Below are 26,621 nucleotides of genomic sequence, written 5' to 3' on the forward strand. Positions count from 1 at the left end.
TGCTGAATCGACACGTCAACTCCACGAGGAGAGAGAGATCTGAGCGACTGCGAGAGATCGATCTGCGCCGAGTAAAGAGAACGAGCAAGTGACCACGAGAGATCGAGCCAAGCGACTGCGCAGATCGAGTCGAGCGACTGCGACCGCGAGAGATCGAGTCGAGCGACCACGAGAGAACGATCTGCGCCGAGTGACGACAGAACAGTCGAGTGACGACAAAACGATCGTACGACAACAGAACAGACTCCAGTTTAATCTTCTTCGAAGTTACATCCCCATGCCCCACGGTTGGTGCAGATCGTTCTAGCGCAGTCGCTTGGCTCGATCCCTGGCGGTCACTCGTAGAACGCTTTGCGCCGAGTGACGACAGAACGGTCGAGTGACAACAAAATGGTCGAGTGACGTCTCGTCGGTCGAGTAGGACTCGTCGATCGAGTGATGACTCGTCGGTCAAGTGACGAGAGAACGGACTCCAGTTCAATCTTCCTCGAAGATACTTCTCCATGCCCCATGGTGGGCGCCAACTGTTTGAATCGAGAACTGTCAACAAACTAGTGAATGAACGAGACGAGGACTCGTCGGTGGGGTTAGGAGAAGTCTTCATGCTGAGCTTGAACCGGATGGAGACGACTCGGAGAGAATAAGAAAAAAGGTGTTTATTGATTATAGCTGGACCCGGTGAAGGGTTGCCTACGTACCCCGAAAGGGGATCAAGCCAATCGTAGTTCTACAACAAAGGATCACAAGTGCTTAGGTGAAAACATGTGGAGAGGTGTTTCTCTCTCTAGAAGTAGAGAGATGGATGAGAGACCAAAATAGAGTCCAAGAGCCCTCTCAAAAGAGGTTGGCTCCTTATTTATAGAAATGAGAGGTTTAGGGTTTCCTAGTGACCCCCTTTTAAATGGGCTGAGCCCATTATCTTATAAGTCTTGTTGGGGACAAAGTCTATGTCTAACGCATATTTGTTTCATTTGAGCAATTCAAACAGGGATGCAGACCTCCACTTAGTGAGATAGATGGTACATCGTCTAGAGACACTCCTTACACATCTCAAAACTAGAGCCCTCTTTCTTCGGCGTTTCAGAGTCCCATCCCTTCTTACCAAGTCAGCCCATCTTCCTCATCTTTCCCAGGTCCTTCTCGCGGTGCCCTTTCTCAGAAATGGAGGCATTGCTTCCTCTTCTCTTCCTTCTCTCAAAATCTCAAACAGTTGCCCTGTTACTCCACCGCTCTCGTCTCCAACTTGCAACAACCCTAAACCCTTGACTAATTGGGATTCTATCGCTAAGCAGTCCATGGCCAACGCTAAACGATCAGTGTCGTCTTTTAACTATCCTTTCTATGCGGTTTCTGCACCTGCTAGTCCCACCTATCGCCAGTTTCATGCTTCGGCTACAATACCTGAGTGTGATGAGTCTGACTCTTCAACTGTTGACTCTGGTCATTGGATTAGTTTTCAGAAGTTTGCACAACAACAAAAACAGCCCTTCTCTGGCTCTATGGTGCCAGCCTCTCCTACCTTCAATCTTATGAAACCTTCTTTACCTCTGGGGATGTCTCCGAATGTTGCTGCTGCGTTCCAAGGGTTTGGTCAAGGCTCTGAGTTTAAGTTTGAGAATAGCCAAGTTAAGCCGTGGGAAGGAGAGAGGATACATGATGTTGGTATGGAGGATCTGGAGCTTACACTTGGTAACGGGAAGAAGGCTCGTGGTTGATGTGAAAAACTCTGACGGCGGCATGTTGATTGTGAATGTGAGAGAAGCTATTCTTCTTCATCTGCTTACAGTTATCTGGATCCTTATAGAATCTCATATGTTCTTCACTTACTATCCAAACATGCGACACAAAGCTTTTCTCAATGGAAGCACTGGAGAGTTAGTAGTGTTTGTTGTTAAGTTCATGAGTTTTATTTCAAAATCATTATTTGTAGATAAGAAATGTTAAGATGTCTGATTATTCTCTTCCCTTACAAATGTTACATTAACCAGCGACTTGAACTGTTATGTGGGCTTGTCTTTGGCAAACTGATTAGCGATGTATCATGCAAGCCATGATCCAAAACATATTCTTTTTTACAGAATGTTTAAATTATTTATTTCCTTGCAATTCAACACTTTTGTCAAAAACTAACCCATATCATCAAACATATAGTTAGACAAATTTAACGTAGCTAGAAGAAAAGCATAACCAGTGCGCACAGCTACAAATGGTACCTTTCATAATGGAATACAAAAAAGAAACTTTTAGTAGAAGTTAAAAGTAGATTAGCGTTAACTAAAAGTAAAAACCAAAGGATTCAAAGGAGTAATCAACAATATTCCTTCTCTACGCAGTTGATACATCGTTGTACCCTGGGGCCTGGGGGATGATTAAAAAAACAAAACTTTTAGTGTTTGGTTTGGTCTAGAAGCAGAACAATCAGACACGACAATATTTCCATGCCTTCATTTGCAGTGCTAAACGCACAGAGATCCCAGAGTTAGAAGAAAGAGAAGCTAGACAAACCTGTGACCATCGCAAGTAGGGTAAAGAACTGGATTGATACAAACAGGATCATACAATGGCGACCAACTTATAGTTGCGTTTCCTTTACACAACTTGCATATGTAAAACCCTTTCCCACGACAGACTTGGCAAAACAATCCGCTTTTCTTCCGTTTCTCATCTAAAGTGAATCGAAATGCTCCTAGAGCTGCCATGGAAACCACGTTTACGATCACAAACCCACCAAGCACTACGCCTGCACTGTTTCTCAAGAATTTAATCGGTTCTAGTCGCATCTCTCTTAATACTGTTATATCTTCTCTCAGAAATTTCGTCGAACAACTTGCACATGCACGCGCGTTTTCCGGCTGAGGCTTTTTCGCCTCGAAAACCTTCTTCTTCAAGAAACCTTTGTAAGAAAGGAATCGCAGGAAGATGTATCAGACTTTTTCCCACCAAATTAATGAATACAGAATCATTTGGTTTAGAAGTTGTTATTATGTCTTGTGGCACGCTTAAGATGATTGGTTGACTGATGCTCCTTTAGACTTTAGTAATAATGTGTTTGACAATTTTACCCTGCTCATTTATAGATATTACATACCACCTAAACCAGAACAAACTGGAAACCGAAACATCAACCAGTACTGAAAAGAAGAGGACCACCACTTCCAGTTTTTTTTTTCATTTTGCATAATTGTTAATAAATAGCCTTTTGTTATATAACTCTGAGTAAAAATAGATTAATCCATTAGAGATGATTGTTGAGGAATTAAGTAGTACAGTATTATGTAAAAGCAGGCTGAATTATCTATTTGCGGGTTGCCAGGTGACGCAATAAGCATAAATCATTCCGTTCTTTTCTTATCAATTGCATGGATTTTGAAAGTTATTTAAGTTCATTTATTTTTAATTTTGCGATTTGAACAAATTTACTTGAAGCCTAAAGGTGATATGTTCTTTGGACGCCAATCTCTTCTTTGGTTTCTACTTTCTACTTTCTACGATGGTCCCATTTTACATGAATAAGTAATGTGCAACTGCGTATAGAGAAAGATATTCGATAAAACATTGGTCTCCTGCACAACGACTCCGATTATATAAATTAGGTCTTACTCCTCAACTAGTTTTGTTTTATGCCTTCGTCAAAAGAAAAAGAAAAACTAGTTTTATTCTTCACGACCATAATGTGTTTCTGTGTATACACATATTTTTATTTCATTTTATTTTGTGTGTATGAATGGAATTAAGTATATATACACATATTCGTATGATATACACAGATTGTTAATTTTCTTCGTCCATATATAGACACAATGGCCTAAATCAATGTATATGTCACATCAGTATAAGACTATATGAATGCATATAAATACACGTAGATAGAGATTGGATTGATCCTCCTGAAATCGTGTTCTCACGATAGCTACGAGCAAGGAGCACCTTAGTTATATATAAAAGCCGTCCAACAGAAAATGAGAAGAATAAAATCAAGAATAGTTGTTTCGTAGTTAATCCTCATGATCCTCTAAAATCTATCTATCTCTATCTCCCGTAATAAAATTCGGAGAAAGAGGAAAACCCTAATCCTCTCTTTCTCTCGGATCGTTCATAAATAAACAAATTAACTACTTAATTAATAGATGAAGATGAGGAAGCTTTGTCCGAATCTAGACAATGAAGACGGGTTAGAGACGGTGTTAGAGGTCCCTGTACCGGAAGAAATGTTTACGAAGATGGGAAGCAACGCGACGGGACGGTGGAGGAATATGCACGCTCTTATGAAGGCGCATGCCGTCGTGACAGCAGTCGCGGCTGACATGAGAACGCCAGCGTCTTCTTCGTCGATGAGTAATGTTAATATGCATTTGCAGTCAAAATCAGACAACGAGTTTGTGGCGTTGTTGAAGATCGTGGGAAGTCCTCTTATTCCTTTTCATGTTCCTCTCGAGTTCTGTCTCTCCCGACCCATCAATGACACTTCCATCGTACGTTTATATATTGTTGTGTTATTGTTATCTATTTGTGTTTTTGTTTTTGTTTGCATTTTGTTACTTCCTTGTTACCTAGTTTAACTTAGCATCTTGATAATTTTGTAGGTTTAGATGTAGATTCTTCTAGGATTTTATGTTCAAGTTTCATTTTCATCATAGATATGAAAGTCGCGCGACAAGACAGTTAATTAACAACAGATATGAACATGTATATTGATGCAAGCCAATTAACACCACAGGGTTCAATGTTGTTAAGATTTGTTTATGTGGGTTTATGTCCATTCGAATCTTCCTATCGTGGTTTTAGCTATGGTTTTCTAGTACAATTGTACAAGTGTTTCAAATGTCAAGAAACTTCGACTATTCTATAATTCATGGGATTAGCCTAGAAACAACATGTATGATTGGCAGATAGAACATTCATAGCTAGAGATGAAGTGTGTAACTTGATATAGAGTTTTATCTTTTGTTAGTATGAAAAAATTATCTTATAATTAGTCAGATTTTGAATATACAGTATGAAAAAGCACCTTCGGTCTTATTACTTAACTATGGAAAAACTAGTATTGAGTGATGTTGATGGTCTTGTGTATATATTTAAAGGAGGCGTCAACAGCTAAGTATATAGTGCAGCAGTACGTGGCTGCGTGTGGAGGTCCAGCCGCTTTGAATGCAGTGAAGAGCATGTACGCAGTGGGGCAGGTGAGGATGCAAGGCTCAGAGATGGTTGCTGGAGAGGATGAAGGGACCACTACTACGCCGGTGCGGCTGGGGAAAGGCAATTTTGAAGTCGGAGGTTTTGTTTTATGGCAGAAGAATCCAAACCTTTGGTTCTTGGAGCTGGTGGTTTCCGGTTTCAAGATTAGCGCCGGTAGTGACGGCAAAGTGGCTTGGAACCAATCATCTACCCAACCTTCCCAGGCTCACCGTGGCCCTCCCCGCCCTCTCCGACGTTTTTTTCAGGTACGTACGTACATCTTAAAATGAATGTTGTATTTAATCATTGTTACATAATATCAAAATTTATATGATTAACTATATGAAACTAGAACGACTATAGACTATTGGATTTGCATTGATGGAGTCATGTTCGAACATGTTGTTTATATATAGATGTTCTAACATGGTACCATGCATATTATGTTTACAAATATATGGCTTGATTCATTTAAACCGGTTTCGTATATGAGTTAATCTATGACCGGTTATGTGTTGGACACAGACCAGACCACCGATGGACAATCCTCCCATTTGACACTATGAATATATGTGTTTTGTAAACGATGGAAAAAAAACTAAATGGAACTAAACCAGACAATTCACACACCATATTAATACATGCAATCAGCCAATCCTAGTTGTATACCAAGAAACTAACGAAATTTGGTTGCATATTGGTAATATAGATAAATGTAGCCAATGATACTTGTCCAACTTGTTACAAAGTTTGCATGTATTGACCATGTGGCAGGGACTTGACCCGAGGTGCACGGCTAGTCTATTTCTAGACGCCGTTTGCATCGGCGAACAAACCGTAAACAACGAAGACTGTTTCGTCTTAAAGGTAGAGACACCGGCAGATATTCTCAAGGCGCAGTGTTCGCCTAATACGGAGGTGATCCACCACACGGTGTGGGGTTACTTCAGCCAACGGACGGGACTTCTCGTGAAATTCGGTGACACAAAGCTCGTGAGAGTCAAATCCGCTAGGGGCAAGAGCGACGGTGTATTTTGGGAGACAAGCATGGAGTCAATCATTGACGACTACAAGTACGTTGACTCGGTTAACATAGCACACGGTGGTCGAACGTTGACCACGCTTTATCGTTATGGAGGAGCTGTTAACCACCGGAGACGAATAGAGGAGAAATGGACGATTGAGGAAGTGGATTTTAATATTTGTGGTTTGTGTTTGGAGAGCTTCTTGCCACCGTCGGATATGAACAATGATCATTAGCTACGGTCGAGATCGTTACCCTCTTCTCTGATCTATCTTTCATTGTTAGAATATTGGTTTGGTTTTGAAAGTTAGGTTTCTTAAAAAAAAATGGAGATACACTTGAGATTTGGTATACGTGGGAGCGAGTGGTTTTGATTTTTGTCTACAGAAATAGAGGATGTAAATGAAACGTAATTGTAAAACATATATTTTCCAATCGACATCATGTTTGTTTGTTTACACCCAAACGACAAATCAGCTTAATTAGTAACTACAGGTAAGCTAATTGGCTTTACCTACATGCATAAACAAAAACAGCGTGTTAATTCATTTTTGGTTTATATGGACTTTCTTTAGCATTATCTGTTAGTTACTTCTATGGCCTTGATTGGTAGAGCATTAGCAGTAGCAGTATGAGAGCATTAGCAGTAGCAGTATGCTATAGAATCAGTATACTGCAGGAGCTGTATGCTGCAGGAGATGTATGTTTTTGCTAAACTGTTTAATAAGATGATTGGTAGAGCAGTATGAGTATATTATTTAAAATTAGTATAAAAATTAGTATATAATATATAATATATTTATTTTTAATGAATATATTTCTAATATATATAAAAATATATCAACATATAAAATTAAAAAATATATAATTAACTTATTTTATTTAATAATTTTAAAATTATGCTTATATCAAAAAAATTTATTTTAAAATAAATTTTATAATTAAAATATCTATTTTTAAAAATAATATTTCACATTTAAAATAAATTAAATTATATAAATTAAGTTATATTTTAAATGTGAAATACTATTTGAAAAAAAAATATTTATTGTAAAATAATTTTATAAATCAAAATTTTATTTTCTAGATATAAAAGTAATTTTATGATATTATTTAATAAAATAAATGAATTAATTATATATTTTTCTTAGTTTTATAAATTATGAATGCAAATGCTCTTCTAAAAGTTTCATATGAGAGCATTGGCCAGAGAACATTTGAAGAGCATTAGCATTTAGTAAATGCTTTTTTAAATGCTTTTGTAACAATTATTGATTGGATAATCTAGAGCATAATGCTAATGATAATGCTCTACCAATTAAGGTCTATGTATCATGATATATATAGAACTTCAATCTTTATTCCAAATTAACAAAACATGTTTTTTAGAGCAACTCCAATGGTGTTACCCACCAATGGAATCCTTAGCAATATAATAATGTTTTTTTTTCTTGAATAGTTAAGGACTCTAATCATAATCGTAGGTCCAATGGTGTTATCTAATATGGAGTCCTTAGATATATATATATATATATATATATATTTTTTAAATTGAATCTTAGAAATTTAAAATTATTAAATTAAAAAATTTCATTTATTGAACGACTACTCGAGATAATGACTTTGGTCGCATGTTTTTTCTCTCCCCTTACGAAAGACAACCCTAAACCCGAACCAATCCCGTTACGCCAACACATTAAGGACTTGGTCCTTCTTCTCCTTAATTAAGGATTCATCCTTACTTTCCCATTTTTTCATTTTTTTTAATCCTAAAACGCTAAGGATTAGCTAAAATCCCGCGTTGCACATGCTCTTAGGTCCGTAAAAATTCTTAGAAACCAGATAACTCTCTCTCCTCCCCCATCGCTCCAGCCTCTCTCTTAATTAACAAAGCTTTCAAGTCCGGTCCGGTATCCGGCGGCGCGTGAGAGCGCGTGACGGCGCCGGAGCTCCCCTCTCTCCTTCCTCGTTTTACTCTTTGCTTCTTCTTCAGCCTCGCTCCTTTATCGTTTTGTGTCTGGTTCTGGGTTGGCGTACATCTACGGCTTTGTTCTCCGCTCGCGAGGAGTGTCAGATCCGACGGTAGTTCGGCCCTCCCTGGAGGCAGCGCGCGGTGGAGTAGATTGGGGTTTTGACGGAGGAGCCGGCTTTTCAGGGTTGGTGAGTAGATCATGTTTCCCCTTTCAGATCTCTCTCTGTTGGTCTTGGTGCTCGAGATTCGGCGTGGAGGTCTCCCCTCTGCTCCGGCTTGTGGTGATTCGCGGGTCTATGGAGGTGGTTATCGGGTTAGCTTGGTGGTTCTCGCAGTCTGTTGCGGCGTCGTGGAGGCTCGGTCTACCTAAGCGAACCCAAGTTAGCTCCGGTGAGTTTCTCGGAGGCGAGTCGCGTACTGCAGTATGCAGTCGGTAGTGGTGCCCAGTCCGGTTCCGATTCGTGAGGCTCTATTTTTAACTCGAATTCCAGTCGTCTATGGCTGGTTGATGTGTTCTTGGGAGATCCTTCTAGCTTTGGATCTCTGTATCTCGTCTTCGTCTTGGGCCTCTTAGGATGTGGCGACGGCCTTGTTCTCTGGAGGTTTTGGTCTCATTGGTTCTTATGTTCTCGTCTTCCTCTGTTGACACTGGAGGTTGGATCTTTCATGTCACTCTCCATCGTTCTTTGATTCTCAAAGGCGACAGCCGGTGTAGCGAGTTCTACGTCATTGCTTGCTTCAGTGTCTCGGTTGGCTAGGGACATATCCCATTTCTGATTGGGTTCCTTGACCCTGTCAGTAGTGTCGTTGCTGGTTGTGTGCAGGTTTAGAGACTTTTCTAGGCAAAATGTGGCTTATGAGATCAGGCCCGACTTTGGTGTCGAAGGTGAGTGTCAGTGGGGTTTGGACAACTCTCCTCAGGTATGGGTGTTCTCGTTCCTTCTCTCCTTCCGATGTCTTGCGCGTAATCGACAAGGAAGAATGCAAACTTGGCAAGAACACCGACTACCAGCTACTTCAGGCGACGTCTCGGGGACTCCGGAGTCCGAGGCAACGAGGTTAAACCCACCTCCCCGGGGTTAACGTCAATAGAAGAGAACGGTCATCGGTAGTCTAGTGATTACTAAGCAATCTAGCAGAACGCGTCGGATAGGTGGTATTGCGAAACTAGAAATTGTAAATGTATTGATCTAGATCATTTTGTTCGAGTCTGGTTTGTATTCGACTTTGATGCCCGTTCGGGATTGATTTATATAATAAAAAAAAAGTTAAAAAAAAAAACAAAACATGTTTTTAACATTGAGTTATCTATTACAAATTTTGAGAATTACTTTGCAACCAACAAATCTGTATAATTAATTATAAAGATTCACGTTTAATGGTCTTATTTGTATTATAATGAGTCGTTTACAAAAAAACTATGTCTAATGGTTGTACTTACACCATATTGAAAATCTCATGTAAGTTATAATTAATCACAGTTTTTGTAATTCGAACCTCAGACATTCTCCAATGTATGAACATAAACAAATTCTTAATCAAAACTTAAATCAAACCTTGAACTAAAAGATTTCCACTGTTAACAAAATATGTTAGTCGGCAAAAAAGAGACTGATCAGCCTTAAATGATTAGAGAGTGTAAGCAGTATGGATGGAGTCGAACTGTAGAAATCCTAGAGACATGAATTAAAAGAACAAAATTGCTAGATAAGTCAAGTAACCTAATGACCAAACTAAAACGGGCCGTATTATTGATCTCTGGCCCATTATAATAACCCGGTTAAAAGGGAAACCCTAGATGGCGAGAAGGATCTCGCTATATAAATAATAACGATGAACTCCAGTTTTGAAAGTACAATCTATCTATCTAACACTTTCATCACCACTCACCAGCAGCAGGTTCTTTCCGCGCCTTTGAGTGTATTGATTTGTTTATGTTTTTTGTTCTTGAATATTGATTGATTTTCCTATTTATATTTTTTGTATTATTGTTCGAGATTTTTTAGTGAATCTTAATGCATCTGTTTACCCACTTTTCTAACCAAAGTGAGTAAAATCACGAAGAATGGTAGAGAGGTTAAGAACGGATGCAGAGATCGAAACGGTTATCTTACCAACCCATTGCGTAATTTTTCTCTTTGCTTTGGCGTCAAATGAATCGACCGAAACTTGTCCTTTTAATTTAGAGATTTTAGATTTTTTTTTTTTTAAATTAGCGTAATTTTAGATGGCAGATGAAGAATTGATTAATTTATGCTTAAAAACGCAGAATAATAGTGTTTGAAAAACAATCTCCGCTTATTATCTGATGCCAATGTCTTTATCAAAATTAGAATTTTAAATAGTTTTGTTTTGTAATGGGAAGAAACAGTGATAAGATACTAGCAGACGGGGCGGTCTGAATTGATGCCACCGGTTTAGTTTTGGTATAATATTTTATTTTTATTTTTAAAGAAATAATAATAATTCGGATCCAAACTGAAAAACCCAAATAAACAGAAAATGGGCTTAAACACGTTTGATTACATCTGAATCACAACGTATTACTCAGATACTCCGATGAAGCTTCCGCGAACAACGACGACGACGGGAGAGTTATTCTGGGGATACTTGTTCGTGATAATTGGTTCCGTATCCTTCTTCGGATTCGTCTTCGCAGTCATCGCTTCAACTTTGCTACCGCTCTCTCAAAATCCGCTAAACCAAGGTCTGAAGAATGATAGGTACTACTACTGCTTCTTGGTCCCCTTGACTATACCTGTTATAACGGTTGCCGTCTACTTTCATTGGCTAAGCATGAAGCTCTTCAAGCACGCCTGATACATCCCATTAGAATTTGTGAATTTCAATTTCACTCTCTCAGCTTGATGAAAGCTAATTTGATGAGAGTGTATATGCATTCTTCTAGAGTTTTGATGTATTCAGGTGAAATTAGATTTTTCAATTTCTTGTAATTACTGCAAAATTAGATGAAATCTGTGAGACTGTTTATGCTCAATCCATTTGATGATAAATATGCAAGAGTGACGTTTGAAATTAAATCTAGTTAACTCAACTAGAAAAACAAAGCTTAGAACTCACATGAATGACGTTTACATATTGAGGTTTCGGGCTCAGATTTTAGCTTAAAACCTCATTTTATTCAAAAAAACACAGAATGAGGTTCTGGATTAAACGCCTCTACTGGCTACTCCTAAGTTTTGCAATAAAAAGATTATGAAGTAGCATACAAATTACAGGTTTGGTCCAGTGGTTTAGACAATGTTGAAACTATCCCTAGACATTACATCATCTGATGAATGTTTTGACTTGATTGCTGGTTTTATCGAGCACGGAGATTGTACAGTCTTGATGATGAGGTGAACACCGAACTATCCATGATCTGTTCTGGAATCTTATAATCAGGATCTCTGAGACTGTCACCATCATCAATTATATCTGTATCTATCCATGTGTTCCAATCAACCTCGCTCTCACTATCTTCATCCCACGAGAGATCTCTCTTGCTCTGCATGCTGTTAACCGTATCAACTAGTCTTAAGAGAATATCGTGGTTTAGTACTTCATAGTCTCTGCGTTTTCAGTCAAGAGTATAAACATCAGCTTCTGTGTTTTTGGTTTGCTTCATAAATGAGCATGTTTGATCATTTACCCGGCATGCAGAAGCTGAGCTGAAGCAAGAGCAGCGAAGATAGACCTGATAACGTTTATAATCCATGCTCTACGTTCTGCATCATTCACGTAACGCAAACTTGCCACTTCTAATGCTAAGGTAACGCACAGACCTGCATCAGCGAAATGAAAAATAATATTTTGGTTAAGCCCATTTTCTGTTTATTTGGGTTTTTCAGTTTGGATCCGAATTATTATTATTTCTTTAAAAAAAAAAATATATTATACCAAAACTAAACCGATTTGTGTAGATTGTCTGCCACCGCTATAACTTTTTAGTAGCATTCTCTGAGTTTTTTTGATCCTTTTGTTTGTGATTTATGTTACAGTTTGATTATGTTTGCGATGATGAATTTGCTTAATTTATGTCTGGACATATGAGATTATTCAATCTTTGATATGACTGGTGCAAATTTTCTGAGGTTTCTTCCGCTTAACTGATTTTTCTTTCATTGATTCCAATCTTCTTTTTTAATCAATAACTAAATTTAGGTTTTGGGTAGACGCAAGTGTTGTCTCAATGTTGGTTTTGTTACTCATCACAGCAGTTTCACAGAGGAGGCATGCATTTGTTACACAACTCTCTTGATGGACTAAAGCTATATATGCATTCTCGTCTTGCTACAGTTTCAGAGTTGTTGGGTGTTTTAGAATCAAATGAAGCTTTTTCCGCTGATGATACAACTTCGGAGAAGAATTTCCTGCTAAACTCTGGAACATATAGGAATCATAGAATGACAAAACATATAGGGTCTGAGATGATGAAAGATTGTGGTGCATCCAGCTTTTACAGTAGTGCAATGAAGTTAGTTTCTTCCGGAGTTAGCGAAGATGACTAGTGGGCATTTAAGGGGATATCAATGTGAAGGCGTTTGTTATGGTCTGTTGACAGGTGTATCTTTATTTGTACAAATTACCTGAAAACTGCATTTATTTACAGATAATAAAGGCAGTGACAAGCTTTGTTTCTGTCTTAAACTCAACAAACACAAGAAGAGAATAATCTTTCAAAAATTGAAGGCACACAGAGAATAAGAAAAAAACACATGAAGAAAGGTTTTATACTCACCAGCATTGGACTATATAGCAGTCAAAAGAGATTTGTGACTGAGTGGGAGTTAGAGAAGACTAAGAAGCTTGAGGCAAATTTGAGTTGAACTAGAGAAGCCTTCTTCTGAAGTTTCTGGTGGTTGATTGATAGGTACGAACCAAAAGTCCAACTCCAACGCCAAGACCTACACATACACCAAGACCAATTCCCACACCAACCCTCACACCCGCATTGAACCATGACATTTCTCCATCTTCACCATCTTCATACTCTCTTCTCATATACATATCATCATATTCTCCTCCATAATCTTCTTTATACCTTCCATATTTTGTTACCTACACACACAAATAAAAAAACTCCAACACTTAGGGCAAAACACTGCAAAGAACTCAGCAACAGAGAGAACTCTAACTGAAACTTACCTCAAAATCTTTCCATGGCTCACCAGCTTCATACTCCGCAATCGAATCTAATCCAGTCCCTCTACTCTTCTTCTTTCTGAAACCAAGCTGCAGCGTCTTGGTCAAAATAATAGGTGTCCCCGAGAAGCAACCAGTGACATAGACGTCAACACTTGGCAACAGAGAAGACAACTCCTTCAAGAAACCAGACCCTGCAGTGATCTCAGCTTCACAGTTCATTCCCCACCGCTGCTTCACGCTATTACTACCACCAGACATCTCTAACGTTCCAGACAAAACTAGGTCCTCTTTGTCGTATACCTCAAACTTCACACTACCAGATAACCTGATACTGTCTGTGCTGATATAAATAGCTGCTTCTGAGTTCTTGTCAGCACGATCTCTCCTTAGCTGAGAGGAAACTATGCTCATTCGAGTACCGTTGATCTCGAGAAGTGTATCTGGATCAAGAGGGATGTGAGTGATTGTGAGGATCTCAGGTGTGGATTCATCCACCTTGAAGTTGCTGATTCTGACGTAGAACACTCTCAGTTCTAGCAATGGCGATGATAGCAATGCTGTTGATGATGACGGTATCCTGGAGTTGTGATGTTTTTGATATCTAACCATCTGATATGCTGCACCGTTGTTGCGTGTCTCGCAAGGCTCCACCATGATTAAGAAAGAACCAAAACTGACTTTCTATATTTCTTAATGGATCGAAGAAACCTTGGCATCAGAGAGACGTATGTGTTGGATCCGGATTGCTTTGCTGCTGAAATTTTGGATCAATGGAAAGTAAACAACTTTTTCAGGAGCAAAGATAACATTCATTCATTCATTCCCAAAATAGAAACTTTTACAAGGAATCATCACAAAAGAATTGTAAAGATTCATACTTTACTTGCTTTTTCTGAAACAGAGAGATAGTCAATGAAACTATGAAGAATCAAATCTCAGGTGAAAAAAAGTAACAGACTTTCAGTGAGAGATATAGCCAACGTTATGCCTGGAAAAGAATAGATTTTGAACATTTTAAAACTATGTTTCTATAGCAAAGGAACTATTTTTAAAAATTAAAAACAAACAAAATAATTGAAATTTTTTTCTCAAAAGCGCAGAAAAATCAGGAGAAGAGAAAGGAGGCTCACCAAGAAGAAGTTCCATCCACGAAGTCACAAAGAGTGCTTAATAACCTTCTTGTCTGCGTCTCCAAAATCAAAACAACAAATAAGTATTAAAAATATAAAAATACACGAAAAAGGGTTTTGTCTTTATCGAAAATATTTGTATTTGGTGAAACCACGAAAAAGAAATATAATTAGGAGAAAATAATCAAAAATCAAGAAAATATTTGATGGGGAGGATTTGAGTTTGTATTGTTGGGTATGATCCAACGAGAGAGAAAGAAGATGGACTCTTTCTGACTTCTGATCACGTGATGTCGTGATCCTTATCCCTTTTGGACCAGAAGCCTATTCTCTGTTTACGAGACACGGTCACTTTCATTAAAAACGACGCGCATTCTTTTGTTGTTTTTTCAAAAAGGTAAGTGGTTCGTTTTAAAAAAATTATTATCCCGGTTAACTTTCTTGATGAAAAGTGGACGTCATGCCGTTTCTACTGGTCCTAACTCATAACTTTTGTTGTATTAAACGACGGTTTGAATCTACTCTCATATGATAAGTAAGTCTTTCGAGTTTCAATTAATATTGCATTCAAACCATGATCATGTATGCAATCTCCTACTTTTTTTCAGGTATCACTAAAAGAAGAAACGATGTACAAAAATGAAATAAAATCAGAGTACGTGCAACATACGTAATTGTATATATAGTTAAAGAAAGGAGCAATATATAGCAACGATTGGAATCACATCTACATGTAGAAGCATGTGAAATTTATTTATGGGTTTGTTTATAGAATTGGAACCTTTTTATTAGAACTCAAACCTAACACACAAACTGCAGCTACCAACCGGTGGTTACAAGATTGCAATATTCTTCACTAGATTATAAATTTCAATCTTTGAAGCTTTATAGTTTGATATTTCATAGACTAGTATACGAATAGACGTAGCACATTATACGTGAACCCTGTCTCCAGTAATAATCTATCACATTTATGTACAATATTGGTGGATAATATAGAGAAGAAATTAAAAGATAACCAACGGACAAACATAAAATCTGATTTTGATATTAAATACTATTGTTGGTTTTGTTTCTGTCTGTAAAACATTAAAAACAAAAAAGCCCGATAAATTATTTCCCTTGAAGATATTTTTATTTATTTTACTACTGTTGTTGAAGATAAAAGTTATTTTAAAAAATGTCTTGAAGATATTAAAAAACAAATAAGCTGTTAAAAGAAATTGTATGCTGTTGAAAAAAACTGATGGGAAAGAGAAGGTTTCAGAAAGCAAATGAACCGTCAGTGACGGTATCAGAAGCTTCCTCTCCGTCGGGGTCTCAGACAACAAGGAGACGAAGGGGAAGGCCGAGGAAGAATCTTGAGAGTTCAGAAGATTTCAATAAGGAAGAATCCGAAGAAGACGAAGACTACGAAGAAGAAGAAGTTGAGATTATTAACAGAGAGAAACAGAAGAGGAAAGTTAGACGTAGCACTAGTGTGGAAGAAGAGCAAAAGTGGAAACATGAAGACTTACCGAATGAGGAGGATGAGAAGAAGCCGGACACGACGGTGAAGGCGGTTGCACCGCTGTCACATAGACGGTCGAGGAGGAAGAACACACCGGTGAAGAGCTGGTATCAATAGGCTTAAAATATTGTGCGTGTTCATCGTTTAACTATTGTTGTTATAAATTAGTTAAGAACCATGATGGGAAGAAGACCTTTGATTTATAATTTCATGAATCAGATAAAAACAAGTTTTGCCAACAACGGTTTGGTTTTAGAGAATAATTTATGGCGATTTGAAATTAACTAAAAATTAATTGTTTCATAAATAATGCTTGATAGGGTTTTAAGTTGTGGTAGGTTTTTTTAATGTTTGATTTATGTATTTGATGGTAACGTCACTTTAGGATATTTGAATGATACCAAAAAGATGCACACGGTGAATAGATAAGTTAAGAAACTAATGGATATTGCTGGTGTAAGGGCATTGCAGTAGAGCCTAACTCCAAATCCTAAGTAAAAAATTATAAAATTTCACGCTATATTAAGGATTAGCCTCTTCTTATCCTTATATAAGTATCAATCCGTGAGAAATATTGTCATTGTTTGCGGATCCCGCTGTTAAGTGGCGACTTGCCATCGGTTATTTTTCTTTTTTTTGTTGAAAAATAAATAATAATAAAAAAATAAAAAAGTGAATTTTTAAGGATTATCCACGGTTGCACATGGTCAACTTGTCTATTATTAAAAGGTAAAGCTAGATTTAATAGAACTTGCTGTATTTATCATTCAACTAATTAATCAGTATAAAGAGTGTAGACCATAGAAGAAAATAAACTATGTGATCTAACATCCAAAAGAAAATAAAGTGGAGAAATCAATTTAGCCACACTAATTATATTCAAAGAATCAAGAAGCAAACGTCTAATTTGGTAAATATCATCCGAAGCCAAGAACACGCAATAGACGATATCGATAAGAGGATGACCAAGACCAACCATAGTGCAAGAAACAGATCTTATAATCTAACACAAAGCTATAAAACATACAGAGAACATGATTGTTCATGTACATAACTAAGAAATTCAAATTGTCTATTTAAAGAAGTAATATTTTTTTTTCAGTAAACATTACAGTTGAATCTATCTACAGTAGTCATAATCTATAACATGACTCTTTATTAGTTTAGCAATCACATATGCCCGTTTCTTAGAAACACTCCTATAATTTTCTGTGATAGTAACCCAGTGTTACTTTGCCTTAGCAACAAACTAAAAACTTGAGGATTTTGTAATAAACTAAAGTCAAGAACTTCCAAATCTACCACCTATTAAAGAACACAACGGTTCCTATTAACCGAAACAAAACCTTAGATAGAAGAGAATATCAGAGCACCTATTCCACATGGCTACAACAGGACTTTAGATACTTCTAATTTCTTGAATTTGACATTAATCCTAGAAAATCAAGAAAGGTGAATTGCACATTCTAACTGAGTAATACTAGGAGACCAAGGGATAGGCTGTAACAATTATAGAGTGTAACGAAGTAATTAACATCAGCATATGAGAATTGTGAACTTGTCATTTCACATGTTTAGAAATGATCACAAAGGGTTTAGAGTAATAAAACAAAGCCTAAACACTCAAGATTCAAGAAAACTATTACCACAAGCAGCAAGATACATCATACATAAAGTAACAATATAAACACGAAATAAAATATAACTTTTTACGAAAGGATATATTACCAATCAGTTTAGAATTCTACAGATACTTAATCACAAATAGTTAGTAAGTATATGAAAAGACTTTTTAAGAAACATTTCTGATGCTTAAATAATATTTTCTTGTAAGGATTAACAAGCAATAAGTTTCTACAATCTCACGAATACTAGACCAATGACAAAAATATTGCCAAGACTCATAGACTTGATAACAGATAAAAATCACTGTTACTGTAAAAACTCAAGTCAATGTATACAATTTATAGAATCTAACACAGTAATCGTTAGCTTACTATGCAGAGTTGTGATTAAGTCATTTTCACATGTTTACAATGATCACTGAGGATTAAGACTTGAGAATATAACACAAGGCAGAAACATTCAATATCCAAGGAAATTACAACCACATTCTGCAGGAGACTCTCACCTACGTCGATCTAGAAGTGACCTCATAAAAATAAGATACATTATAATACATACAAACACCAAACCAATTTAAAATAGTAACTTTTTCTAATCAACATACATATTACTAACGCAGTTTAGAATGATCACTGAGAGTAAGAGGAGCATACACACAAAACGGATACATTCAAAATTCAAGGACTAAATACTCACACAATCTATATGATTTTCACCTGTTGATCTACAAGAGACTCTAAAATATAATAGTTACATTTGTTTATCTAAAGAGAGACCTTATTCATAAAAGCACCAAACTAAATAGATACTAACAACATGATGGAATCTCTCACCTATGTTGATTTACCAGAGAATCCAAGATACATTGATTTCATAACATGAGAGACCTTATAATACATACAAGCAACAAATAAAGAGATTCTAACAAGTTTAGAATGACCACTGATGGTTAAACGCGTGACACAAATCAAAAACATTCAAGATTCAAAGAAAAACTACTACCACAGTTTACAGGAGTCTCTCACCTACGTTGATCTAGAAGAGACTCCTAGATACTTTATACGTCCAAGCACCAAATTAAAGATAACAGAGATTAAACATTGTAAACACAATGTAATGTTCCAATATTAAAAAAAGAATCTACTTGCTCATCAATGGATATGTTGGCAGTCAGTTTTTAGAATCTCGTGGATGCTAAATCAATGATAAACGTTGTCACTTACTTAGATTAAACATTGTAAACACAATGTAATGTTCCAATATTAAAAAAAGCATCTACTTGCTCATCAATGGATATGTTAGCAGTCAGTTTTTAGAATCTCGTGGATGCTAAATCAATGAGAGAAACGTTGTCACTTACTTAGTTTGTATTCATATATATGTAAGAATATCAAATTGTAAGAGAAAAAGTGGAGAAAAGCATATACCTGAACAAGCGTCAATGAGGATATGAACAATACCTAAACAAATGTAACTGGTCTTCACTTGATAATTGAATGTATCAACTAAGTAACAAACAAGTTTTGAAAAGCACATACCTGTCAAAGAAATCTGATACATTTGGAATCGTCTCCGAGTCTTCTGAAGCACATACAAAACCTGAGGAAATCATAAATCTAATTAGTCTTTAGTTGACGCAAAATGCCTCATAGTTACCCTGTTAGTGGTAAAATAAGGTTATATATCCACAGTCTTTTTCTTAAGGCTTGCTTTATGGGACTGAATGTTTTTTCTATCCAACAAGTTCAAAACCAACCTAATGACGTTCTTGCAAAGCCGTGGGTACAAATGTGATGAAGACGTTTTCATTCAGTCTTTGTCTGAAAACCTATTTTTAGGCAAGCCGTGGGTACTGATGTGATGAAGACTTGTTCACTCACAGTATTTGTCTAGAACCTTTTTTCTTTTGCAAAGCCGTGGGTACTGTTGTGATGAAGACGTTTAAAATCACAGTTTCTGTCTAAAGACTTTTTTTGCAAGCCGTGGGTACAGATGTGATATATACGTTTTCAATCACTGTCTTTGTTTCTTGCAAGCCGAGGGTACAAATCTGGTGATACGTTTACAATCACAGTCTCAGTCTCTGTCTAAAGACTTGTTTTTTTTTTAAGCCGTGGGTGCTGAACTTCTAAAGCTGTGTGTAAGTAATGGATCTGGTTTAGATGTAGAGTCTTTGTCTGAAGACTTCTCTCAAACCCTTAATAACGCCGCGGGAGCAAGATTTTCCAATTAGTTTGCAAAACTTGTGGTCGTTATATCCATCCAACAAGCTCATAACCAATTCATAGCCTTAGACATAGTCATTTTATGTCTTAAGACTATATTTTAAGCCGATGGTTGTTTTGTAAAAAGCCGTGGGTACTAAAGTAGGTGTTACTCTCCATCCCTCCCCCGCCAAACATCTCTTTGCACTACCAACCAACAGTTTCTAGGGAGATGGATTTAGATTTTCTATTGGGACTAAGCTTTCAAGCAACAGGGACTCGGGACAATATGTCCCCAAAATAAGAATCTGGCTAGAACACTATTAGATTAGTGTCTGCCTATGATCTTTTTGGAGTCTGATACAAAAAAACGTAGAGAACTTATCTGCTTTTTGTTGCCGTTGAACTCAAAGATCCACACTTATCATCAATCTGTCAATGATGGTTGTTTCTCCACATCCACATTCTGTAAAACAAAAACAAAAACAAAGAGAGAGGCTAAAGTGATCTGTGTTTGTCCACTTGTACAAAGAATACGTAAGCAATCGGCACAAGAAAGAAACGTATGTATACAATCATCGCTTTATACAAACCAATTTCAAGTGGTAAAGATGTAGATAACATCCAGTAGCCCAAATCTAAAGCACGATCAAGTTCTTAAGATATGTTCGTCTTCGTATACTCAACGATAGAAGAACAAAAGCAATTCGCGTAGACAGAGACATTACCTCAACGATGATTCCAAACGGATTCAAGCGCTTTCCAAGATCACTACAACAAACGATTAAGGAAACTTGAAACCCTAGAACTAAATCGCAAAAACCCAATCAATTGCATCAAACCCTAATTAAATAGGAACCCAACAAGACAAATTCGAGGAGAAAGAACTTACTATTTTAAGAATGCCATGAACTTCGGCTTGTAAAAATCTTTGAAAAAGAGTTGTCTCCAGAGAAATAAGTATCACAACGGATACATTTTTAATTGTACGGTGTGTGTTTTTCCACGTGTCATGCTTTTAATCACACGATTTAACTTTCTCCTCAAGGTCAAATTAAATGAGTTTCAAATGTAGGCTCAACAGAGTTTTAAACTAGGCCCAACGAGGCCCATTTCAAATATTAGACTTATTTCACGTTCCATCTGATTCTTCTTCTTTGTCACTCTGGTTTCACCCAAATATATGCCTTCTTTGTCACATAAGCTTTCAAGAAACTATTTAACAACTTGAAATTCAATCCTTACAAACCAGATTTTAAACTAGTTTAGAGTTTTTTTCTGGAGGAACATTGCATCAACAAATAACCTGTAAAGTTAAAAATTCTAGATCATCTTTGTTCATTCCGGCAATGCATAATCTGTGTGTGGTCTATGAGAATAAACTTGATCAAATTACAACAACAACAAAAAAAGAAAAAAAACTTGAAAGTGTGGTCATATACATTGTAACAAAAGATTATTGACACATAACAAACAAACAAACAAATCTTAGTAACTTCTCAGCCCAACAGCTGGAAAAATCTCACACTTCTTTGTTGGCCAAAACAGAGATGTAGAGATAGATAATACAAAGAATGAACTTGTTTTAAGTCTTCTCATCTGAATAAGGCTTGAAGTTCTTCAAGCGTTTTCCCTTTGGTCTCAGGAACCCACAGAGTCACAAACACCACTGTGAATGCACAAACCACCCCGTATATAGTGAAAGTTGCTGTCCAAAAATAACCAAAAACCACATCAAGAAGATGATCTATGGGTGACAAAGAGAAAAGAGGAAGAGGGAGAAACCTCCACTGCTCCAGGCTAAGAGCAAGTTAGCAGTCATGGTGATCAACCAAGAGAAGAACCAATTAGCTAAAGTTGCTATACTGCCAGCTAAACCCTTTATGTTCACAGGAAGGATCTGTTTACCAAAAACAACAACAAAGCAATCAAAAAGTAGTTTCATAAAGCTTTTTAAGTTCTAACTTCTAAAACCAACTCTATACCTCAGACATAATGAGCCATGGGATTGGTCCCATTCCCAATGAGAAAGAAACAACCATTGCCTGAGTAAAGATCCAACAGAGTTAAAAGCAAAGACAATAGCTCAATGCATAAAGAAAGTTTTAATACATAACAAACTTACCACTACTCCTACTACTGACAAGATGCTCAGCATACTGTACATGTCTGAATCAGGAGACACAAATCCCTATAACAAAGAGATGTTAAAAAAGTCAAACCTCAGGATTGGCGGAGGAGATGAGAACTTTAAAAAAGTACCTTAAGGTAGAAAGCAGCTGCAACAATCACAAGGCTAATCGTCATCCCAACCGAAGAGATCTATTAAACATTTCCATCTGCCTTATTAGTTTTCAACTTCGGCATGTCTTGATGAAGAGAAGTCCTAAAGATTATGAAACTAATGAACTGATACTCACAGTAAGCAGAAGCCTACGACCTGCTTTGTCCACCAACCATGTTGATATTGCAGTGGCCACTACCTGAATAGCACCGACCCCAAATGTTGCTGCGTTACTCGAGGTAACTCCTATAATTGAAAACACACACAAAGAATATGAGATTATGTAATAATACGAAACAAGAAGCGTCAGGTGTTCTTAAGGCAAGGACCTACCTGCAGATTCAAAGATTGTACTGGAATAAAACAGGACGCCATTGATTCCACCGAGTTGTTGAAGTACAAGCAACCCTATACCAACCTATTTTGCACACACAACAAAACACTGGAGTGTATGACAATGTTTCTTAAGGTAGAAAAAGTATTAACCAAAGGAGAAGTATTTGCACCATAAGAGGGAAGTAGTATCTCCTGCGCTTGAGATCTACAAACCGAACTGTAGATGATCGCTTTGTAGATGATGCCACAGATCTCTACACATTTGCATAAAGAAGTGTTTAAACATCCGTCTGCATGGTACCTTTTGAAACAAAGAACATTTTCAGTGTAAATGTGTAATAATATTACCTTGATTTCATTAACCTCAACGGTGATATCCGTCTCAAATCCTCTAAGAACTTGTAATGAAGTCTCAAAATCATCAGTCATACCCATCTTTGCCTACATATTAACGAAAAAAAAGAGTGGATTAACCATAATATGCACTGAGATAAATAAGCACTCTATTGTTAAGGCGTACCAGCCAGCGAGGAGATTCAGGGATGAAAAAGAGGCCTGGTATGAGTACTATGCAAGGCAATGTACCTAAAGGTAAAAGGAATACAAATCATGCAAGTGCTTAGAGCTTACTGATAAGAGAAATGGTCTTAAGGTTTTACCAAGAACTGCTAGAATTCTCCATGGAACAAAGAGGCCAAGTAAGTAAGCCAGCATTATTCCAATTGTTACGGAAAGCTACAGAAAATATCACATAGTTAGCATAGAAGAGTAGTCGGTTCATCAAGATGCAGAAGATGAGAAAGACATTTTCAAAACCTGGTTAACTGAACCCAATCCTCCTCTCATGTTTTGTGGAGCTATCTCAGCTATATATACAGGCACCTAAGACCATTTGAAAAAAAAAGTTGCATATAATATACCAAACGTGTTACTTCCATAAGCAAGAAAAAAAAAAAAACTAGATGAGTTGAGTGGTTACCGTGTAAGAGATGATACCAACACCAAAGCCTTCTAAAAGACGCCCCATGTAAAGAAAAGAAGTATCCTACACAAAGCCAGATATGGAGTTGAGAAGCTGAATGGAGAAATTGGATGACAAGAGATACTCACTTTCGCAAATGATATGCAAAGCCATCCAATGATATTGGGAATCGCAGCAATCATCAGAGACTGTCCAAAACAACAAACAAAAACGTTCAAGAAAAAAACAAGAAAGAAGAGTTTATTACTAATAATAATCAATAAACAGCAAAATAATATTACCCCTTTTCTTCCAATGTATTCTGCAATCTGACCACTAGCAATTGCACCAACCATAGCACCCACATTGGACAGAGAACCAAACACAGAGTACTAATACATGGACCAACAGAACAAAGTCAAAGACACATTATAAAAACCAGACAGACAGGCCTAGACAGAGAGATTGGTCTAATTACCTCAGATACAGTTAAACCAAGATCCTTGGTGATTTCAGCTTGAGTTGGAGAAGAATAACCACACTGAACCCAAAAAGACACAACCAAAAACAGAGTTTTTCCCATCAAAAGGTCAAACCTTTCTTCAAAATAAAAAAAAAAACGGAGGAAACGTTTGGATTTTTTTTTCTTACAGTGAATCCGAATTGAATAGGACCAAGAGCAACGATCAAGACACAAGCAAGAACAGAGATTGAGTTGTCTTTAATAATCTGAGACGAACCCATCATACTAGATTGTCTCGAACCCATCCGGTACCAGCTTCCCGTGTGGATGAATGGTCGTCGCAGATCATTCCTCGCATCCTCTGTTTCATCCCTGAAACTCATCTTTTTGATTATGTCTCAACCTCTCAAGGCAAAGCTTTAAGATTTCGAAGTTAAAATGCAGATTCTAAACCGGAGAAAGGTGTTGGACTTTCTTGTTCGGTTTAGAGGATCTACAAGATTGGTGTTTGAGGAGGAGAGACTTGGATACGAAGGGATTGATTATTAAGAGACGCCGTCTTATTTAGAAAATGGAATGTGGGTATGTATGGCTGTAATGTAGTGATTATTCGCTGGAGAGACGAGAGGAGAGACTGCTTCAGAGGTTTTTTTAGATCAAAGTTAAGGTCGTCGCTTAAATCAAATTTAGACAAAACCAAGGTTCTTGTGTTGGATAAAATGATGAATGGATAAATTTATTTGTGTAGACTTTCTTTTTTCTTCTAAACCTAAAAATATATGTTACCAATACAAAAATAAAAATTTACTAAAAACATAAGGGATTCTATTTCTAAGAGATAAACACTTTTTTTTTTAAATCAGACATATTAAAAATATATTATTTAGTATTAATATATTGTATTTTTAAAATAACTGGGTTTATCAAATTTCTATTATTTAATGTTATTAAAACTATTAATCGTAAACTTATGTATTTATATATATGTGTGAAGAGCTAAAAAAATCTATTGATATAAAACATTATAAGTACTATTTTGTGAAACTTTAGGAAAAATCCAATCTTTGAAGACCAGCTAGTATTATTTGACGAGTTTTAATTTGAAAATATGATACTACAGATGACTACAATAATTAACTGAAGGAAATGTTTTTAAGATAATTTAATGATTTTTTATTCTTTGGATAAGACATCCACATCTTACTGACATCACTAACGCAAATGCATATCAGAAATAAAAAGAAGTATATCAGAAAATAAATTTAATGGAAAAAAATAATGAATAGAAGAGCAATAAAAATCTTGTTTGAATCCAGACAACATAATCGGTTGTTTGAAGTCATGTAAATATGCGTACAGAAAAAGTCTGATTATAATTATTTGTAAAATATTTTTTTTTTACAAATAATATGATACTTGTAAGAAAAAATAATTTGTAACTACTAAAATTAATTCATATAGGAAAGGTTTAAAAAAGAAGAAGTTCGATCTACAAGTCTTCAATGTGAATTTTCCAATCCCCATAAATCATTTTTATATCTTTTTATCTGTGTGGCATCATATCGAAGAAGAATAAAATATGTAGATTTTTCCCAGCATCATGAATAAAATCATGATCCCTTTATTACATTAACTTGTTGTCAATCTGTGAATATTATACACTAGTCAAGTACACATTTAAATTAATCATGCATCAATTATTTCATACCATTTCCAACTTATATTATTGAAATTCAATTAACTTTTTTGTCATCTTGAAATTCAATTAACTTACTGTTCATATTTGTAAGTAGCTATTTGACGTCAAAAATGTGTTTATATGATGATTTATGTCTGGAATCTTTAATTCTTCAAGGTACATGAGACATATTATTATAATATGTTGTTTAAGATTTTAAACTAAACCAAAACCGTTTAAAATTTTGTTGTTCGGTAAGAAATATATAAGGCAAAACGAGATAAATGTGAGCTAAAGATATAAGCCCTGTTCAAAAACGCGGGCACCTAGCCGTTTAGGCGCGCGTCTAATCGCTACTCAGACTTCGTCCGGTGCGATTTTGACCAAATCGGTCAATAAAATCGGAAACTATTTAATCGGCTAAAAGCCCAACTAATCGGCTCAATAAACCGATTAGGCGGCCCGTCAAACTGATTAATTGGCCCATAATTTTATATATAAAGATAGATATTTTGGGCTTTTATTGAAACCCCATATCTTAACAATACATTTCATGTGGAGTACACAATATATAGAGACGCATTTCTTTTCCTTTTTCTTCTGTAACCGATGTAGGACCTTGTACTTTAACATTATAATGTGAAAATAAATAAAATGCATAGATGGGGCGTCGAAGCCAGGTTGCTCAGCGTGATAGCAGTGGTCTTGACCACAAGGAGACAACCAATCTTTGCCATTTTACGTATATAGCATATGCTTATAATAAAAGTACAAAAACTAATCTCTAATTAATTCCTTCTTTCTTGTCTAGGCATGTGTATATACATATACTAGGGTCGGCCCGCCCTACGGGCGGGATATAATTTACTTGTAATCAAGATTATTATTTTTATATTATTTGTGGTTTGTGTTTTAGTTTTACATTTGCAAGAGATGTATATGAGACATACTATTTTCTTAAATTTTAAATTAACCAAAAAAACGAATTTTTACTATTAGCATAATCTCTTTCTCTCTCTCTCTCTCTCTCTCTCTCTCTCTCTCTCTCTATTAATGCTACGGACGTGTTAGTAACCAAAAATACATAAATATATCAGTTAAAAAGTATTT

The 26,621-nt window shown here is 36.4% G+C and overlaps 4 protein-coding genes, 1 long non-coding RNA gene and 1 pseudogene across 13 annotated transcripts; 4 read left to right on the forward strand and 2 right to left on the reverse strand.

Moving 5' to 3' along the window:
* LOC106325519 overlaps positions 1-1,824 on the forward strand; it is a 6,562-nt pseudogene extending 4,738 nt beyond the window's left edge.
* A 2,188-nt stretch (positions 1,825-4,012) lies between these two features.
* On the forward strand, positions 4,013-6,626 carry LOC106327114. The gene is made up of 3 exons (XM_013765162.1): positions 4,013-4,472; positions 5,082-5,441; positions 5,950-6,626. The coding sequence occupies exons 1-3, from the start codon at positions 4,128-4,130 to the stop codon at positions 6,433-6,435; spliced, it is 1,191 nt and encodes a 396-aa protein (XP_013620616.1). The 5' UTR covers positions 4,013-4,127; the 3' UTR covers positions 6,436-6,626.
* A 3,359-nt stretch (positions 6,627-9,985) lies between these two features.
* LOC106327118 lies at positions 9,986-11,212 on the forward strand. Its single transcript, XR_001267395.1, has 2 exons — positions 9,986-10,070; positions 10,723-11,212. It is a non-coding gene; the product is annotated as an uncharacterized LOC106327118 (long non-coding RNA).
* Positions 11,213-12,456: 1,244 nt separating this feature from the next.
* LOC106327116 (uncharacterized protein At1g01500-like) lies at positions 12,457-20,737 on the reverse strand. 9 transcript variants are annotated; one of them, XM_013765164.1, is made up of 8 exons: positions 20,682-20,737; positions 20,518-20,560; positions 19,342-20,255; positions 19,124-19,184; positions 19,013-19,045; positions 14,450-14,502; positions 13,320-14,073; positions 12,775-13,232 (listed from the first exon to the last, which is right to left on the reverse strand). In XM_013765164.1, the coding sequence occupies exons 7-8, from the start codon at positions 13,971-13,973 to the stop codon at positions 13,002-13,004; spliced, it is 885 nt and encodes a 294-aa protein (XP_013620618.1). In that variant the 5' UTR covers positions 13,974-14,073; positions 14,450-14,502; positions 19,013-19,045; positions 19,124-19,184; positions 19,342-20,255; positions 20,518-20,560; positions 20,682-20,737; the 3' UTR covers positions 12,775-13,001. The 9 variants fall into 9 exon arrangements, 8 of the variants coding, with proteins under 8 accessions (XP_013620618.1, XP_013620622.1, XP_013620617.1 ...); XM_013765168.1 differs by having other exon boundaries at positions 13,320-14,070; positions 19,124-20,255; XM_013765163.1 differs by having other exon boundaries at positions 19,124-20,255.
* Positions 14,774-16,962, forward strand: LOC106327117. Its single transcript, XM_013765173.1, has one exon. The coding sequence runs from the start codon at positions 15,696-15,698 to the stop codon at positions 16,074-16,076; it is 381 nt and encodes a 126-aa protein (XP_013620627.1). The 5' UTR covers positions 14,774-15,695; the 3' UTR covers positions 16,077-16,962.
* A 417-nt stretch (positions 20,738-21,154) lies between the features above and the next one.
* On the reverse strand, positions 21,155-24,565 carry LOC106319458 (sugar transporter ERD6-like 6). Its single transcript, XM_013757788.1, has 17 exons — positions 24,022-24,565; positions 23,849-23,911; positions 23,673-23,762; positions 23,520-23,579; positions 23,389-23,454; positions 23,226-23,291; positions 23,069-23,144; positions 22,930-22,994; positions 22,758-22,850; positions 22,580-22,663; positions 22,407-22,491; positions 22,210-22,319; positions 22,052-22,111; positions 21,915-21,980; positions 21,775-21,834; positions 21,575-21,689; positions 21,155-21,497 (listed from the first exon to the last, which is right to left on the reverse strand). Exons 1-17 carry the CDS (start codon positions 24,214-24,216, stop codon positions 21,385-21,387), a joined length of 1,467 nt encoding a protein of 488 aa, XP_013613242.1. The 5' UTR covers positions 24,217-24,565; the 3' UTR covers positions 21,155-21,384.
* Positions 24,566-26,621: the final 2,056 nt, after the last annotated feature.

Source organism: Brassica oleracea, chromosome C2 (assembly GCF_000695525.1).
Source record: "Brassica oleracea var. oleracea cultivar TO1000 chromosome C2, BOL, whole genome shotgun sequence".
In the NCBI taxonomy this organism is placed as follows: domain Eukaryota; kingdom Viridiplantae; phylum Streptophyta; class Magnoliopsida; order Brassicales; family Brassicaceae; genus Brassica; species Brassica oleracea.

Bases quoted from the DNA above. Each gene is read 5' to 3' on its own strand.
- LOC106327114 (XM_013765162.1), top strand. From the start codon at position 4,128: ATGAAGATGAGGAAGCTTTGTCCGAATCTAGACAATGAAGACGGGTTA. The intron at 4,473-5,081 runs GTACGTTTATAT...ATATATTTAAAG, and splicing joins CCATCAATGACACTTCCATC to GAGGCGTCAACAGCTAAGTA. The intron at 5,442-5,949 runs GTACGTACGTAC...ACCATGTGGCAG, and splicing joins CTCTCCGACGTTTTTTTCAG to GGACTTGACCCGAGGTGCAC.
- LOC106327116 (XM_013765164.1), bottom strand. From the start codon at position 13,973: ATGGTGGAGCCTTGCGAGACACGCAACAACGGTGCAGCATATCAGATG. The intron at 13,233-13,319 runs GTAAGTTTCAGT...TTGTGTGTGTAG, and splicing joins AGCCATGGAAAGATTTTGAG to GTAACAAAATATGGAAGGTA.
- LOC106327117 (XM_013765173.1), top strand. From the start codon at position 15,696: ATGGGAAAGAGAAGGTTTCAGAAAGCAAATGAACCGTCAGTGACGGTA.
- LOC106319458 (XM_013757788.1), bottom strand. From the start codon at position 24,216: ATGAGTTTCAGGGATGAAACAGAGGATGCGAGGAATGATCTGCGACGA. The intron at 23,763-23,848 runs GTAATTAGACCA...TCCATGTATTAG, and splicing joins TTGGTTTAACTGTATCTGAG to TACTCTGTGTTTGGTTCTCT. The intron at 22,995-23,068 runs GTAAAACCTTAA...TTTTACCTTTAG, and splicing joins GAGAATTCTAGCAGTTCTTG to GTACATTGCCTTGCATAGTA.